Source organism: Branchiostoma belcheri, unplaced genomic scaffold, assembly GCF_001625305.1.
Source record: "Branchiostoma belcheri isolate BF01 breed outbred unplaced genomic scaffold, Haploidv18h27 scaffold1, whole genome shotgun sequence".
Classification (NCBI taxonomy): Eukaryota; Metazoa; Chordata; class Leptocardii; order Amphioxiformes; family Branchiostomatidae; genus Branchiostoma; species Branchiostoma belcheri.
In genome coordinates this window covers 424,330-441,027 of record NW_017802379.1, presented here as the reverse complement: position 1 = coordinate 441,027, position 16,698 = coordinate 424,330, and the positions used below count along the sequence as shown (strand labels likewise).

The 16,698-nt window shown below is 40.3% G+C and overlaps 1 protein-coding gene across 1 annotated transcript in view; it reads right to left on the bottom strand.

Moving 5' to 3' along the window:
- LOC109469986 (DEP domain-containing protein 5-like) overlaps positions 1-16,665 on the bottom strand; it is a 34,869-nt gene extending 18,204 nt beyond the window's left edge. The window contains 23 exon segments of the mRNA XM_019769137.1: positions 2,563-2,693; positions 3,560-3,716; positions 4,146-4,337; positions 4,861-4,960; positions 6,121-6,259; positions 6,622-6,736; positions 7,186-7,258; positions 7,345-7,375; positions 8,743-8,810; positions 9,667-9,863; positions 10,104-10,178; positions 10,329-10,432; positions 10,560-10,632; positions 10,747-10,816; positions 11,004-11,062; positions 11,314-11,392; positions 11,529-11,598; positions 11,749-11,798; positions 13,337-13,420; positions 13,679-13,761; positions 13,874-13,923; positions 14,231-14,318; positions 16,534-16,665. Coding sequence (XP_019624696.1) covers positions 2,563-2,693; positions 3,560-3,716; positions 4,146-4,337; positions 4,861-4,960; positions 6,121-6,259; positions 6,622-6,736; positions 7,186-7,258; positions 7,345-7,375; positions 8,743-8,810; positions 9,667-9,863; positions 10,104-10,178; positions 10,329-10,432; positions 10,560-10,632; positions 10,747-10,816; positions 11,004-11,062; positions 11,314-11,392; positions 11,529-11,598; positions 11,749-11,798; positions 13,337-13,420; positions 13,679-13,761; positions 13,874-13,923; positions 14,231-14,318; positions 16,534-16,582 — 2,137 coding nt within the window. The 5' untranslated portion in view covers positions 16,583-16,665.
- Between the last annotated feature and the right edge of the window lie 33 nt (positions 16,666-16,698).

The window sequence follows — 16,698 nt, the reverse complement described above, 5'->3', positions numbered from 1 at the left end:
TACACTTACACAATGTCTCCACCAGACTAACAAGGCGGGTTCAAAAACAGTAAAATTTAGCCAAATTGGGAGAATAATTGGCCTGGCTAGGGAGTTTTGCCACCAGGGTTCATTTGCTCAGGAGATGGAAATGAAACCTTAACAATGGACCCACTCCCTTGACCAGTCAGACTCTTATGATTTTTAGGAAGGCCTGCATGGTGGAGGCTATCGTTAACCATACATAATGTTACATGTAGTACAGGTGCCACTAGCTTTAGTCCGTCCCTAACAATCACTCCTTGGCCTCAGATTCAAAATTAAAGCTAACAAGTCTGGCATTTAGTTTTACCCACAAATATGATAGCATTGGCTATTACATAATACTGTACACAATCATGTATTAATGTACTAATCTTTCCAAGGTACCAATCATGGAAATTATCCAAACGGATTTAAGCATTTTTCTGCTAAATCACTTGATCAGCCATGTGATACGCAATGTCCAAAATAAAAAAGAGGGAAGAGACAGAGCAGGAGAAGGAAGAGAAAATTAACTAACTAAAAGCAAGTCTGTTATTAATCTACCTACAGACCCACACAAGCCTGACATCTGTCCCAAACACCCACAATACAAACTTCTGTCTCCTTAACAAGGAGTGAGATCATACAATGTTCAACACTTTGGAATTTATCTGCATTATCAAAACTTTCTTACTCTTCTTTAGATAGAAGCTGGTAAGAAAAACTGTCCAACTGTCTACCATTTTCACTTGTCATAATAATGAACAAAAATTATTGTATGATTTCTTATAATTTTAAAACTTTTTTCTCAAAGACCTACTAAACTCCCACCACTAGGTATTAAAGCAGTGCAGAGCATCAGATTCTTGCACATTTCACAGGTAAAAAAAATTTTTTCAGAGTAAAATAACTTTTTTTTTCACTTTCATGGCGGTCTCAGTCCTCTATTCCCCAGCGGGTCACCCCAGCTGGGGCAAAGTAGGGGAAATCAACAGTGGCAAAAGGAGTTCAGATGAAAGAGCATCTGTCATCAGATTGTGTGTGAAGTTCGCAGGGAGGGTGTTTGGGAGAGACTGCCCCTGGGCTCTACTGTAGACTACCTGTCTGCAGGTCAGGCGTCCACTCCTGATCCCCAGTCATCCCCCACAGCCACGACAGGTTACTCCCACTCCTCCTATAGCTCGTTACTCCACCACCACCCCTCCCTGATCAACACAGACGGATCAGCTTCAGCTCAGCAGAATGACTGGCCTATCTAGCTGTATCTAGCTATAGTGGCTACGGCCACATATGTTGTGTAACTGCCGTACAATCAAAAACTGCCGTACGATCAAAATGGGGGCATTGAGTATTTTGAGATTATTGAGTTTTTGTGATATCATTGATATACCTTTTAGCCCATTTATGGGGATAATCTTTCTGGGCATGCTTTGGACTGTCATGCATGTGTAGCCTGCAAAATTCAGCTAGCTGTTTGTTCTGTTGCAATCAGTTTGAAAATTAGAAATTGTATGACGGCCTACAACAAATGTGGCTGTGCCTTGAGTTAAAGTTTTACTCACCCTGCTGAAGTACTGCAGCTTAGATGTCATCTCACACTTGCTATATCCCAACCTCAGACCAGCCTTTTTATTTTGATTACACATTTCATATCAATATCAATTACATTGTAGTTCATATTCAAGGTGGTCAGTTAAATATCACCCCAAAATAAACCCTACCTGTTGGTCTTTACGAATCATAATACATGCATGGCAGATGACTGATAGGTAAGTATAATGGCTATTGCACTACTCTTTCTGCTGAGCTGAAGTGAGTACTAGTACTGAGTTACTATGTCCATGGTGTAAGTGGTGTTGTTAACGGGAGGAAAAGGCACCAAGGAAGAGGTTAGTAAGTAGAAATCAAGGAAAAAAACTAAGCACCCCTGTCAAAGACATGGCATGAAAATGCCTATGATTTAGGGTAGTTCAAAATGATCTGTTTTAGAACTGGGTAGCTGGAAAGATAGTTAAAAGTTTGCACACATGAATATCTCAGAGTCACAGTTTTTATTATATAATTAGAACTAATAGAACAACTCCACACAACGTTAGGGTTCAAATGACAGCTAGAGGTTACTCAAACTATTAGTTTAATTTTTTTTCTTGCCCTGAAATAGAAGAATTATGTTAAACTATAAAATTCATCCAGCAAAATCTGGCAAACGTCAACAGAATGATATAGGGGCATTCATGATATGTTAAATCAACATAATTAATTCTTCGCAGAATACAATGTAAACAATGATATTAGCAGTTAAATTTAACTCAACTGTCTTGTTGACCTTAGTCACATAGTTTATATAAACTACTTTGATAGCTGTGGAGTCTGTAGTATTCCTTTGAAGTCCAGTGTAACAGGCCAGAATGTACAAATGTACCTCAACCAGAAAACATACTGGCATGGGGTACATTCTGGCCTGTTACACTGGAATTATATGGAATGCAATCTGTCATTCAGCCACTTTGCTTGCCACATACATGGCTTTATTGCATGAGTGTCTTAATTATAAGTCACCTGACATCTCGTAAGTGTTGATGACACTGGACACACTGCCGGCTGAGTCCACCCTGCGCATCCCGCCTCCCTGGTCACTGCCCAGACTGGACAGACTCGCAGACTTGTGCAGATTCTCCATACTCTCCTCACTACAGATCACAACATAGCAACATGTCATGGTTAACATAGCTAAACAAGTCATAGTTGACATAGCTAACCTTCTCCCTGTTGCCTAACCCTGTAACCAGCACAGATGTGGTGCCAAAGGCCACTTAAGCAAGGGGAAGGTTAACATACACTTGGAGTTTATAGTCATGAGGAAAGTGTTTTGAGGTGAATGAAGAAACTGGTGCCATAAATGAAACATACATTATGTAGAATACATAGACAAGACTAGGTCTGTTGCATTTCACTGGATGAGAGTTAGGCCATGTTGATTTGATTATATGGATGACATCCTCTGGGAACCCCAAAACTGATGCGCGCGTGCGAATAAAAAAAAGTTTTGACAAAAAAAAAAGTTGCTTTCACTATGAAATCTACGTGGTCATGAAGGTTGAACAAATGGCACAGAATATGTTATGGCGAATAATCTACTCTTCGAATTCATTTCTTTACATTTTTGTCTTTTTTCCTTTGATTTTGGCATTCTACGACATTGGTATCGTTTCTAAATGTTTTCCTTGCAACTTATGGTATATTTTTGCTCATTTAGCAACTGTTTTGCACGATTTACAGTATGGTTGAAAACTTTTTTTTTTTTTGGAAACGGCCGAAAATTCATGCGCGCGCGGATGTCATCCATATAATCAAATCAACATGGCCTTATGAAGACCTGCCAAACACCATGAAGGATAGCAGGGCTAGATAAACAGGGTCATCCGTGAGACCTTTGCGACCAGATGATGATAATGATATAGAATACAGAAGAAAATTTCTCTACTTATAAGGTTAATCTAACTTTAAGTTTTATAACTCTAATATGCAGAAACTTGTAACATAGAACAGTCCATACCTGACCAGTCCTGCTTGCCTCCTTGCCTCCACAGCCGCCATGTTGGCGTCCAACATGCCCTTAGAGGGGGGAGAGGTTGCGTCCATGGCAACAGCCAGTTCCTCCGGCACGGGTGACTTCTTGTGATGATGATGCTGCATGGCCTCCCCTGTGGGTCCTGGGAGCGGCGAATTGTAAATGTTGGTGAATGATAAAAAATCTTAAGGAAAGTAAGGAGAAAAACTTAGTCTTTCTGGATTACTAAGCTGCTTTTAAGTTTTATGCTTCACATTTGTGGGAGTAGGCGACGGAAATGAGTGGTGAATCATGGCAGATAATGGCCTGGCAAGACATTTGTTTCATTTTTATCATCATAAGAACAGGAAACCAAGAAATGTAAAAAAAAAAATGGTTGTCAAATCTTCTGTAGTGCCCAAACTGTCAAATAACTAGACTAAGGGATAGATGAGAAAAGAGATGTCGAGATTCAATTTCAAATAACTCAGTGATCTTCACTTTGCTGAATATTCCTTTTGGTTAATAATGACTTTTCTTAACACAAATTCTTAGTAAATAATAACTTTCCTTATAAATGATCCAGTCTTACCCAGAGGGAATGTGTGGGTCCACCTCCTGCGGTTGGATGTGAGTCTCACCAGGAGTCTCGAGGGTGCAAAGGGGTTGATGAGGGCTCTCTTTCGTGTGGGAACCTTGGGAAATGCACTTGCTGGGAAGAGCTTGGAGCGATCCGTCGGAGACGCGCTGCCAACCACAAACCGCTTGGTCTCCTCCTCATGGTCTGTAGCAGAAGGGAAAACATAAAATAATGTATGTTGTTCTGTTTCCAAATCATATCCAGTTGCTTGAGCAACTGTTTTCTGGCATATCTTATTACCTGGAAGCCTAATCTGCGCCAATGTATGTCAAGTACCTTCAAGTTGGTGAACAATTTCATTAGGTTGGTAAGAAACTGTAAGAAGACTCTTTATTCAACAACCAGTGGCTTTTACAGTGACATCTACATTGTAGCAGAAGTATATCATCAAAACCAGTTATTGCTGCACAGAAGGAAGAGGACAAATATTGTACACAACCCTTTTCTGAGACCTTTTAGCTAGATAAGCCCAAAGTCATGTTCCTACTTCATGTACCCTCAATTTAAATGATAGAATCCTGTGAATAGCTACAGGATTCTATCATGAAATAGAGGGTACGTACTACTGGTGTTTGCTCTAACCTGAGGGTACTATGGGTTTTAGCTCTAGCATGAGCCAAAAATACTAGTAGTGAATAAAGACAAGCATATGTAGGTATGATCTGACCTGTGACCTGGAAGTTGTGTAGTGAGCCGAGTGAGCTGGCCTGCATGCTGTCCTTGCGGGGGAGACTCGGGGGGATCTTGATAGCCAGGCTGGACTGGATCTGTGGATATGACAAAAGATTTGTCAAAAAACAACACTTCTTTGCATATCAATCAATAGGTTATGCCTATAAACCTGTGTCACTGGTTAAAGGTAGCGGACGCTACCGGAAACGTCTAACCGTTTCCAAAATCATATCCTCGATAGCTTGAGTAAATGTTACGGGTATTTTAGTCAACGCCATCTTTTGACCTTTACACAGTCAGTAAAAAAAAAAGGGTGAAAGCCACCATCCGATGAACCCCGAAAAGTGCCATGCATGTGTCTCCAAGCTTTCTTGCAAAAAAGAGATAGGGTAGAACTTTTGAATTTTTTGTCAGATAACTTTCTAAGAATATGAGCAAACAATTTGGCCTGGTTGCATTGAGGAAAGGTCAGATGAAAATACACATCTCATTGAGTTTGAAGTAGGACTTACAACAGATATTCCCCAGCATTAGCACAAAATTTGGTAAAGTTGGTAAATTACATAATGAAAAGTAAACTGTTCTCCAAATATACATGAATATGAAAAATTCTCCCGCATTACAAAAAGCTGAAAGAAGTAATTTTGCTGCAAGCATGCACCAGCTACACATGTGTATTTGGTGACACAATTTACACCAGTTACGCCTTTTATAAGGCTGCTGAATGCTACACATGTAGATATACTGAGCAAGGACCAGTGCGACAGGGCAGAGGAGCTTTCTGGTCTGAGCTTGCAGAGATGAACTCTGAGCTGACGATGTTACCTTCAACTGTTTGATTGAGTGACGCAGGTCCTCTGACTTATGTCGCTGCCTTTCCTACAGTACGTGGTCATCAAAGTGCCATGGATAAACTCATTACAAAGGCACCAAAACACACAGTATAAAGCATGCAATGTTCTACATGTACATGCTATTCACATTTGGTCTAATCATGCATCTGAATCAATCTGTAATTGAATGGTACGGTAGAGTGTTATTTGTTAAGGGTATTTTGTTTCATGCTTTTGCATAACAAACTGCATGCAGACCTGTTTTACCATAATTATTCAACTAAGAAGTGTTATGTTTCAATAAAAACGATGAACAAAGGTTCAAATCGAGATATGCCTTCCTGATTTTTCTCTATCCCGAGTCTAAATTGCATGCAAAATGAAGCGGTATCACTGGGCTGGTGTAGCATCACGATCATCACCTGTCTAACGCTGGAGGTGAGGTTGCGATGGTCGTCCGAAGCGTGGCGGTTTCGCCCGCGGAGTTGAGCGTGAGCCTTCGCCTCCAGCATATCGTCTGATGAGTGTCGCATCAGGCTCTTTCCGTAGGTCCGCGGGAAGCTGTCAAGATAAACCAGGTCAAGATTAAGAATTCTCTATGTCAATCAGTAATACATATACATAATTATCTAGCCTCTACCAGGCACTGGTGATCGCTGGAAAAGTAGTAGAAATTAGCCAAAATAAAGGGAATAGTATACCTGAGGAGTTAGCCTGCCAGAGAGGGTACATTTTGCCACCCAGGGTATACTATTCGGCCAATTTCTACTATTTTTCCAGTGATCTGCTGTGCCTGATAGAGGCTAGTAATTATTATCTCATAATTTCATGAATCTATTCACTGACAGATGTCCCACAGACAGTTCACTTTTCAAATACGCCGCATGGAACAACACATATCTACAGTAAAAGTTTCTTCCCACCTTGTTCCAAGGCTCCTTGCAGGGTTCTTGAAGACCTGGGCATCATACTCATCGTAGTCTACCATGGTGCTCAGAGCATCGTCAGTACTGGGGGTGGGGTTTCTCATGTAAAGACCTACATGTATGTAATAAAAGACCTGTATCTGTATCTGGCTTGCCAGTATAGCTTTAAAAAGGGTGTAAGAAGTTTATCAAAAGCAGAGTTTGTGGAAGTGGAAGAAGATTGTGCATTACCATTGAGACCTCCATCCTTGCTACCCTTCCAGTCAGGCTGTGGAGCAACAAAGTAGACTTAAGTCTCTATAGTATGTACACATTTAACACACTGTTACTAAAGCATAAAACATGTACTGTAAAGTCAGACTAATCTAAAACTGCTACTCAAGAATATGGTTGAAATGCCCCCACAACAGTTTACTGTACAGGACAATGCACAGAAAATCAATAAGTTAGCTCTATTATTTCTTTAATGAAAGTACAAGATGGCTACAATGTATGTAGATGGTGACTGTGTAAAAAGTAGGTTTTGCTTGCACAAAAATGTAGATAATCAGTAACTGTTACCTTGGTCTCTGCCATCTTGATTCTCGGCACAAACCCTGTGGACCCGCTCTCTGTGCTCTTGGGGGCGTAGAAGCTGCAGTTGAGTCATACAAACGCACCCTCAACATTCAACACCTCAAAACAACATAATGAGATCACAACTGTACCACCACCACTTACCCTAATGTCATGTTGCCTTGCCCTCATCTGGCTGAAATCAAATACCTGTTTGGTTACGGGAAGAGTAGACATTATATATCTTAAAAAGTTAGCACACAACTTGTTTAACAGCGCACTCACCACACTTGAGACTTCTGAGAGAAGGTATATCTAAACACCTGTTGCCCTTTTGGAACCTTCAGCAGCTAGAAGTTTGTGTTCATGGAAGCCCAAAGTGTTCCTGTAAATTTATAATCTCAAAGAACTGTGATGTGAAGATAGGGTCTAGGATTTTGCCATTTTAATAATCGAGAAAAAAACAAAGACCAAACGGGACAAACCATACAAAATGCAGTACAGAAATTCCAGAGGATCTTGGGGGGCATGCAGGAGGTCAAAGGTGGAACAAAGGTCAGAGTTGAAGATCAGAAGGTAAGAAAGGTCTCTACACTTACGGAAACCTGCTACAGTAACCAGTAAAGCAGCACAGAGGCACAAACAAAGACATTCTAGATTAGTAAAGGGGCCGTAAGTCAGGAGTCTACTGTGTGTCCCGAGTTTAGAGTGGTTAAGAGCAGAGAAGTGGAAAAGGCAGATACAGCAGGCAGCCAGGCAGGAAGCTTTGGAGAAAATTAGCTAACAGGGGAGGACAACGGAAATCATGAACTGTTACAGAAGACGGGAAAGGTAAAGAGAAAAGAGGAAAGGTGAACAGAAGCCTTTGACTGGCATGAGGCATGAATTTCTGAGACTCACTGTTGTGCATGTTCATGTATTTGCCTTCCAAATGAATGAGTCCTTGTGAGGAAAACCCCCTTTTCTTTTAAGAACTTGCAACAAGAATTTCAGCACTTAAATTGTCCAAGTCTACAGCTTTGTCATTCAGGTGGTGACAAAACCTAAATTCTGATGTCTTACCAATGATACTGTAATAAGTAGCAAGTTGGATGGGGCCACATAAGCACAAATAAGAATCAGCAAACAGAAAACAACACTTCCATGAATTTTTCCCAAAGACCCTCAAAAGCCATGATTGTATATAAAGCTAATAATATCAATGCTAGCAGGGACCAAAGCTACTGCTACAGAATTACATGGCATGGAGCATGGGACACTACATTGTATGTTGATTACCCAGAATAGAGCATGTGTTAACTGCAGTTCCAAAGTTCACATACTATATTAAGATACAGGAAGGACAAACTATTTCTGTATATTGGATACTACATGTAGTAACATTTAGGTGTCTAGGTATTTAGTTGTTTTATACTTATGTCTATCAGACTTTACCTGGTAACCAAATATCCTACCAATAGGGACTCTAGAATTCTACTTAGTAATAAATGTACCAGTTTTAGACAAATGATAAATCTGGGTGATTCCACTATTGTAGTCTTCCAGGGGGAGTTCTGTGCTTACCTGTGGTTTATCCAGTGTGGGATGTTGTAGTCATCTCCAAGGTAGTTTTCAGCTGACTTGTTATGAAACTGTGGAAAGACAGAAAAACTCTTAAGATGTTCATTCATGTTTTAGAGTGGTGGAGGGCAAACATGTGTATTTCATGTAATGTAAAGTGACAAATATGTATCAGTACCATACACCATATCTTTCCTTGTATCAGTACCATACACTGTGTCTGTCCTTGGTGCTGAATCATATATCAGTACCATACACTGTGCCTGTCCTTGGTGCTGAATCATGTATCAGTACCATACACTGTGCCTGTCCTTGGTGCTGAATCATGTATCAGTACCATACACTGTATCTGTCCTTGGTGCTGAATCATGTATCAGTATTATATACTGTGCCTGTCCTTGGTGCTAAACCATGTATCAGTGCCATACACTGTGTCTGTCCTTAGTGCTGAATCATGTATCAGTACCATACACTGTGCTTGTCCTTGGTGCTGAATCATGTATCAGTACCATACACTGTGCCTGTCCTTGGTACTGAATCATGTATCAGTACCATACACTGTATCTGTCCTTGGTGCTGAATCATGTATCAGTACCATACACTGTGCCTGTCCTTGGTGCTGAATCATGTATCAGTACCATACACTGTATCTGCCCTTGGTACTGAATCATGTATCAGTACCATACACTGTGCCTGTCCTTGGTGTTGAATCATGTATCAGTACCAAACACTGTGCCTGTCCTTGGTGCTGAAACATGTATCAGTACCACATACTTTGAGGTATGACTGTAACTCAATGAATATGAGTGTGTAGTCAGAATACTACTACAGTAACTATTAAACCCCATTTTTCAAACACTTAAAAGTTTGCTAGCATGCTACGTTTGGGAATTCTGAGGCAGCACTGTGCATAAAGCGCCCCCTAACCTTGAATAACGGTACTGCATGTAACGGCTGCTCAGCTAGGCACACCAGGTCGCTGCCGATCCCGTTGTCAATCATGCGTTGCTTGGTGATGTTGGTCAGCTCTCGATCCACCTCGAACACGCCTGCGCCCGGCGTGATCAGCACCGTGATCTGTCCCGTACGGTCGAAGTTTCTGGCAATGAAATGTTTCTCAAACACTGTGGCAAGAGAGAAAACAAGACTGGAGTTTAGAAACAGTTTATTTATATGAAATTCCAAATTCATATGCTTGTATCCTGCTAGTCCTCTTGGACACCAACTGGTAATGTTGGGCTGCAAAAGTGAATCAAATCTGTTTTATCCCAAGCAGCTATGACTTACAATGTCAGCTATGACTAATAACATTCACTTACAATGTCAGTTATGATTTACAATTGTCGGACACAACATCTACATACCATTCAATGACATGTTGATGGCCTCAAGGAAGTTTCCCTGGGCTGCAGTGGAGTTGTGGCCTACTGGACAACCCTCTGTAAGTAACAAAACAACCCTTCAAATATCAAAATTTCGTAACACACTGTACTTTCTGATATACAGTTTAGATTTTTCACTATATACGCATATCTTAAACCCTCATAAACCTTTCAAGGTTTCCAATGATACTAAAACCCTGTACTCACCATCCTTGCAGTATCTGGTCTTGTTAGGGTACTCAATAAAGTGTCTCTTCAAAGAGACTAACATGGGGCTCCAGTCTTCCATCCTTTCTGCCTGAGCCACAACCCTGCAAGTTCAGGTACAGCAGAAACACGATTACAATGGTATCCAGGCTAAATATTCAGTGAATGGATGCCTAAAACTCTCAAGAACCAGCAAAACATGTGAAGAAGCTTAGAAAGTTATACAGTTACCTATAGAAGTCTTCACATATTCTCCCCTTGTAGTCAACTTGAAGACATTTCCTCATAGACTGTGGGAAGTCATCTAAGGGACAGGCATAAGAAAATCTCATTAAATGTTCATTTTTAAACATTTTCAAGAGGGAATCAAGGTATATAAAGATGAAATGCATTTTCCACTGTTTGATAATGAACTCACCTACAGAATCAGCATCATAGAATGTTCTTGAGAAGACCACAATGGTCACTTCATGATTACTGTTGTTCTCCTGGGGGAATAAACAAAAGTTTAAAACCAAGTATACTACTGTACTGCATTTTCTTGATATACAGTAAATTACAAGCAGCATCTACATTTACTTCCGTTCACAAATCTTTCACCGTACATCTGACAAAAAAAAATACTTATTATATCATGCAAGTAATCTAGTGGTAAACAATTGTTCATACATGTACCTTCCACCTGGTGAAGAGTTCCTTCAGGAACATACAGGCCTTCTCCCAGTACAGGTCACCTACAGGAAACCCAGAATGTATTGAGCGTATCACTTCAGCAGAAACTTTTTATTCGCATACTAAGGATGACATCTCATCCACAACTTTCAAATGTTGTGTCAGAAAATTTAAAAGTATCTTCTACAACTGGAAAATTCTGATGCAATGTTGACCAAACATCCAACAGAAACTGTCCTGCTGATGTGCTTAGTCATAGTGACCAGTACTGTGTGACTACATGTAATTATAAATAGCTAGAGCATGCCCTCACCATGTATGTCAAACTCCCACATTTCTCTGCTCAGCTGGATGAAGAGATAAACCATGGAAGTCGATGACCGGAACACAATCTGCAAGGGGATATTCAGTCTAGCTTAATCTTTTCTCACATGTACATGTATGCCATCACATAATACAAGGTGTGGAAAGAGTTTGATTCTAATCAAAAGTTTGACATATCTTACGAACAATGAAAAAACTTCATACCTTGGTATCTTCTGTTATGACTCCACTCCCAACCTTTTCACTTCTCATCCAACATTCACCAATCTGGGCTCTGCAAGGGTAGAGAAAATAACAGAGAAAATAAGCACAAAAAGCAAGACGTTAGTCATTTTCACAAAAAAAGCATTGCTACCGGTATAACCATAAAAGGCAGCCATTTTGTAACATCAAGGAACAGCCCTGTCTAAAAAAATATACCGACCTGATCCCTGCAAATTCCACCTTCTTGGTGATATATGCACATGTGCTCACCTGTAGGTGAACACAAGAAACACAGGTGAGACGATGAGCTATCAGACTTCAGACAAGTGATTGACAGCTGTCACTTTTTCAAGGTGAAAATACATGTAGATAGAAACAAACCGTGAAATAAATTGGGGTGGTTTCAGATCAAATTCAATAAATGACTTTGGAAAACCAATACCAGCTTCATGCAATTCTAATATTTGTGGATAGGACAAAAGAGACTCGGCAGCTTAAGTAAGTTGGTAATCAGGCTAGTATAGAAATGGTGGTTGTATTGAAAGAAAAGTGAACAGCTGTGAATAAGATGGTCTGAAGATGATTCACAATTTGGACAAACTACAACTATACAAACATTCCTAAACCATAGAAAGAACACAGATAGCTTTTTTCTGTGTCTTTAAACAAAACTTTCCTTGAAACAAAACACAACATTGTTATTATATATTACCAGAACATGATGATCATCCTACTCAGAAAATCTGCCCATGGGTTCAAAGAAAACTCATGGAATCATGTCAAAATTTAAATCTCATCATCACATTTTATGTTTTTTTAATGTTTTCTCAAGCCTCTTTCAACTGAATTTTCTTTGAACCACACAAGTCTAACGCAGCAGCAGTGCAAAAGTAGACATTCAGCCATGTTACCACTCACAGGGTTACCACTCACAAATGTGCAAGGTTACTAGTACATATATAATGGTGCATTATGTGGACAGGCCTACATGATGGCTACATCCCTAGGGGCTAGCTTTGGGGTCTCAGAGTTCTTGCTATCATGTCCTTGTCATTGAATCTGACTGTCTGCTTTTCATTTATGAAGGATGACAGAGCTCTTTCCACAGGCTTAAAATAATTTGATGCCACCAATATGCAACATGTTGGACTTGAAAAGACTTTTTAGAATGTTAACAATGAAAATGGTGTGTCTCTGAGTGTAATAGGAAGAACTTCTGAGACCACCCCGGGCTCTAGATGTGTCAAACCACAGGGAAAAGGGAAGTGGGAAACATGCCTCAGCTGACTTCGGCTCATTGACCTAGGAACAAAATGTAATCAGATCAATATCAAAATGTAATCAATTTAATATCTATTGTCAAACAATTTAACCTCTTACCACAGCAAGGTATAGATAAGGATGTGTTATGATTTGAAAAGAGGTGGTCATCAAAATGTCTTCTATTCCATTTTAATCTTCCGAATGGTACCATTACCGTACCAATGATCTGATCATGATAGATGAGGCTTCATCAATGAAACTTGACAAAAAAACAAACATTTTGATGACACCATCCCTTCTCACCATGTCTCAAGAATTGACAAGAGTACAATTATGGCATCTTGGCTATAATATTTCAAACCCTACAAGACCTGAATATAAATGTCATATTGCATTGCTAGAGCGGAAATAAGGAAAGAACAAATGAAAGAAAGAAAGAAGAGAAAAGTGGAAGGAGTATCAAACAGAAAACAAAACTGAAAGAACCAAAAGAAACAATATCAGACTGTGGAGAAGAAAAAATAAATAAAAAAATAAAAACCTACCAGGCTCTTCTTCAGCCTCCACATGTCACTCCTGCTGATGTACTGGTCCTTAAACGTCAGCTCCACAAGGTCAAGGGCAACATCCTGTAATTTTAGTGTAAAACATTCATCCTTAAAGTTAGAATCCTCTTCTTTCTAAGATTGATGTATTGCAAGCTTAGTTCTCAAATCAGTTATTCTAATTTTTCAGAGAATGGTTGTAGGATTGTATTTACTATTTGATCTTCACCAAAAAATTGAAAATTTATCTAGCACAGCCTAGAATCCTTCTGCCCCTAAAGCCTTGCCAAAAACTGTGATGTTTTGACTGCTTAATTGCAATTGTGGTAAAGAGATTCCTACCTGTGGGTTGACAAAGTTGACACACACATCAATGAATGGCCTGAGCTGGAACACATTGGCCACAGTCTTGTCTACACTTATACCTATAAAATAGAGAATGTTTTATCAATGCACAATTTGGTGTTTTCTTGTTTTTGCAACTTTACATGATCTTTGAACACTGGCTGGAAAAAAACAGTGAACTCTGACTCTGACCTTTCTGTTGAGAATCTCCCTTCAAAGCTTTAACTTGTAGCAGCAGACGCCTGTAAAGACACACAAAAAAATTACAGTATAGAGAATACCAAAACTGAAACAGTGATAACCACCTGCCAGTTGGGGAGCACTGGCTGGCTGTACATGTATGTCTCACGGCTGAACCAGTACAATAGAATTAAATAAAACACTTCACATCACATCAATATTGTGATAGTACAGCTATCATTTTATATGTGTAATTACAGTAAGTAGAAGACTTAACAAAATATGGTACAATATCACATATAGTTCTGTGACAAACTTTTTATTACATTCAGTATTCCTCCATAAAGGCAAGCTGTAAGATATGTGTACCTGTTTGGTTCCTCTGGTTGGTAGATCTCCACCACATCCCCAACTTTTGCACTGGGGAAGTCTTTGGAGTTGATGACCAGGTCATTCTCTAGAATACAGAATCAAAATGTTGTAAATTTCCAAAGTAATTCTGTAATGAATAATGAAGTGTGAAGTGTCTTGTGATCTGTGACAGTCACACACAGCTCAGCTGAGCTGAGAAACCAAAGTTTATTTGTTGGGGGCTGACGTAGTATAATACTAAATGCAATGTTATCATCTGCCTTTATTGGCTCTATTAATCAAAAAGGTTATAAAAGGGACCTCTTGCTTTATGAAGAACCGTGGGACCGTTATGCCCCGCCCACTTTTCTTATAATAACATTTTCGTCTTCATTTTGTTGCAGATTCTCTGCCTTTGGTATCGCTCTAATGAATCCAACATCTATCTGATTGTAGTAATAATTTGAACAAGGGAAATCGTAGATTTCAAACCTCCGGGTTTTTTTTTTCTATTGGTTTAGGTTATTTGTTTGTGTGTAGTATGAAAGTTATGTGCGTAATATGTTTGTATGCCGGTTTGATGGCTACTGACGGTTGGTTCGGTATGGACTGTTGATTAACGCAGTGTTCGAAATACTTTTTTGAGCAAAGTATCACAGTGTGCTACCTAGGGCAAAAACTAGGTAGCGCAGCAGAATTTTAGGTAGCGCCACTCCCCTCCCCCCATTTGTCAAATTCTATGCACGTGTCGCAATACTATATTTCTTCCAATCATAGAGGTATAATACCTCCATGCTCTAATAAAGTTACTATTTTTGAGGTTTCAACTCTGAAGTAGGAGCTCTGGGTCGAAGCCAAATTACGGGTGCGTGATTTATTCTGGTTTTCTACTGAGAAAAATCGGGACAGTATTTGCGCCGGGCAGCCGGCCATGTACGCGAAATGGTACGCCCAGTATAGCAGCGATCTATTCATGTTTTATGTTTACAATTGTGCAAATTTTTTTTACAGAAATTTGATCACATATGCTTAAAAATATTGTTATACTGATGTTAAAAAATATTTTAAGACACTGAATCGCTGGCTGTGATGTGCAGCAGTGTACGTACGCCGCGTAGCGTGCCAGGCATTGGCCGTGCAAGCCTATAGAATGCCCCACTTGCGACATAAATTTCTGAGGCTTATCGTGCGCATCGTGCGTATCCACAATCATTCCCATCGTAAACATAGTCACTGGGATCTGAAATGCATACATACAGGATAATTTCCCTTCTTCAGCGGGAGTTTTGTTTATGTTTTGATCGTACACGTCAAACTGCCACGCTGGTCTACGCTGCGCGATGGTCTCGGCTGCACTTCCGGGTTCCATAATTATAAATCGACACCATAAATCGACAAAGAAACAAATATTTCCCCCCAAATTTATATTAATTGTGCACTTTTTCACTAGATGTGGCTATGCAGTCCTGGAAAACAGCGTTTAGTGCATATTTTCAAACAGAAAAATCGCGTCCCCGCGCCCTTCATGTTGCCGCCCGGCGATCTCAGCTGAAGCGAACAACCAATCAGAGACGCGTAACGCGGATACGTCATGCAAGATTTGCATACCGCCCGCCCACCGCTTCTGCTGGCTGCTGCCATGCTAGCTACGCGCCGTACTTGAAATAAATTGACGTGTATCGCCGTATTTCTGGAAATAAATGCCGCGACACGAAGATCTAGCGCTGACTCGGCTTGCACCCAGCGTTCAGCGTCACCCGCTATTACCCCCGCCGTCATCCCGCGCCGTCATTGCTGCGCCGTCACCCAACGTTTTTATCGGAACCAGACACCCCTCTGTTTGACCCCTTTTAAATGGTAAGACCCAAAACTGAAACCTCCCCATTCCTTAACAACATGGTAAATTCCATTTTCAGCATGGCGGGGGTGTCCGGAGCACTTAAAAACCTTTTATTTCCACGCCCATAAACACATATACAATTAAACAAAAACGTTCTGCATTATCTGCAGCCCAACAGCAATACGTATACCGAACAACAGACAAATCCGTCCAGCCGATCGCGAGAAACAGCTGCTGACAGAAATGTTTCGAACAATAGTAAAACCTCCTCGCGGAAGGATATCTCCTTCCCCGGAGGTAACAAGAGAAGAATCCCCCTGTGTCCCTCGTCTAATTTGTGTTGATGAAAAATACCAAAACAGTCCCCGACCCCATTTCACTTTCAACCCAGTTATCTAGTTTTACACCAACATCGCACCAGAAAACCTGGATTTACCTATTAAAACACGCTTCAGGTCAGTAACCTTTAGGACGAACTTACCACTGAAGGTCTCCTGGTGAATGTACAGCTTGAAAACTTTCGCAGCCATCCTCCTATTTATTGCAATCACGGCAAAAATTGAAAATATTTACAATTTTTCATTTGAGACAGCGCCATCTTGAAAAGTACCCAGGATGCACCAAACCTCGCGAGAAGCTCTCGAGA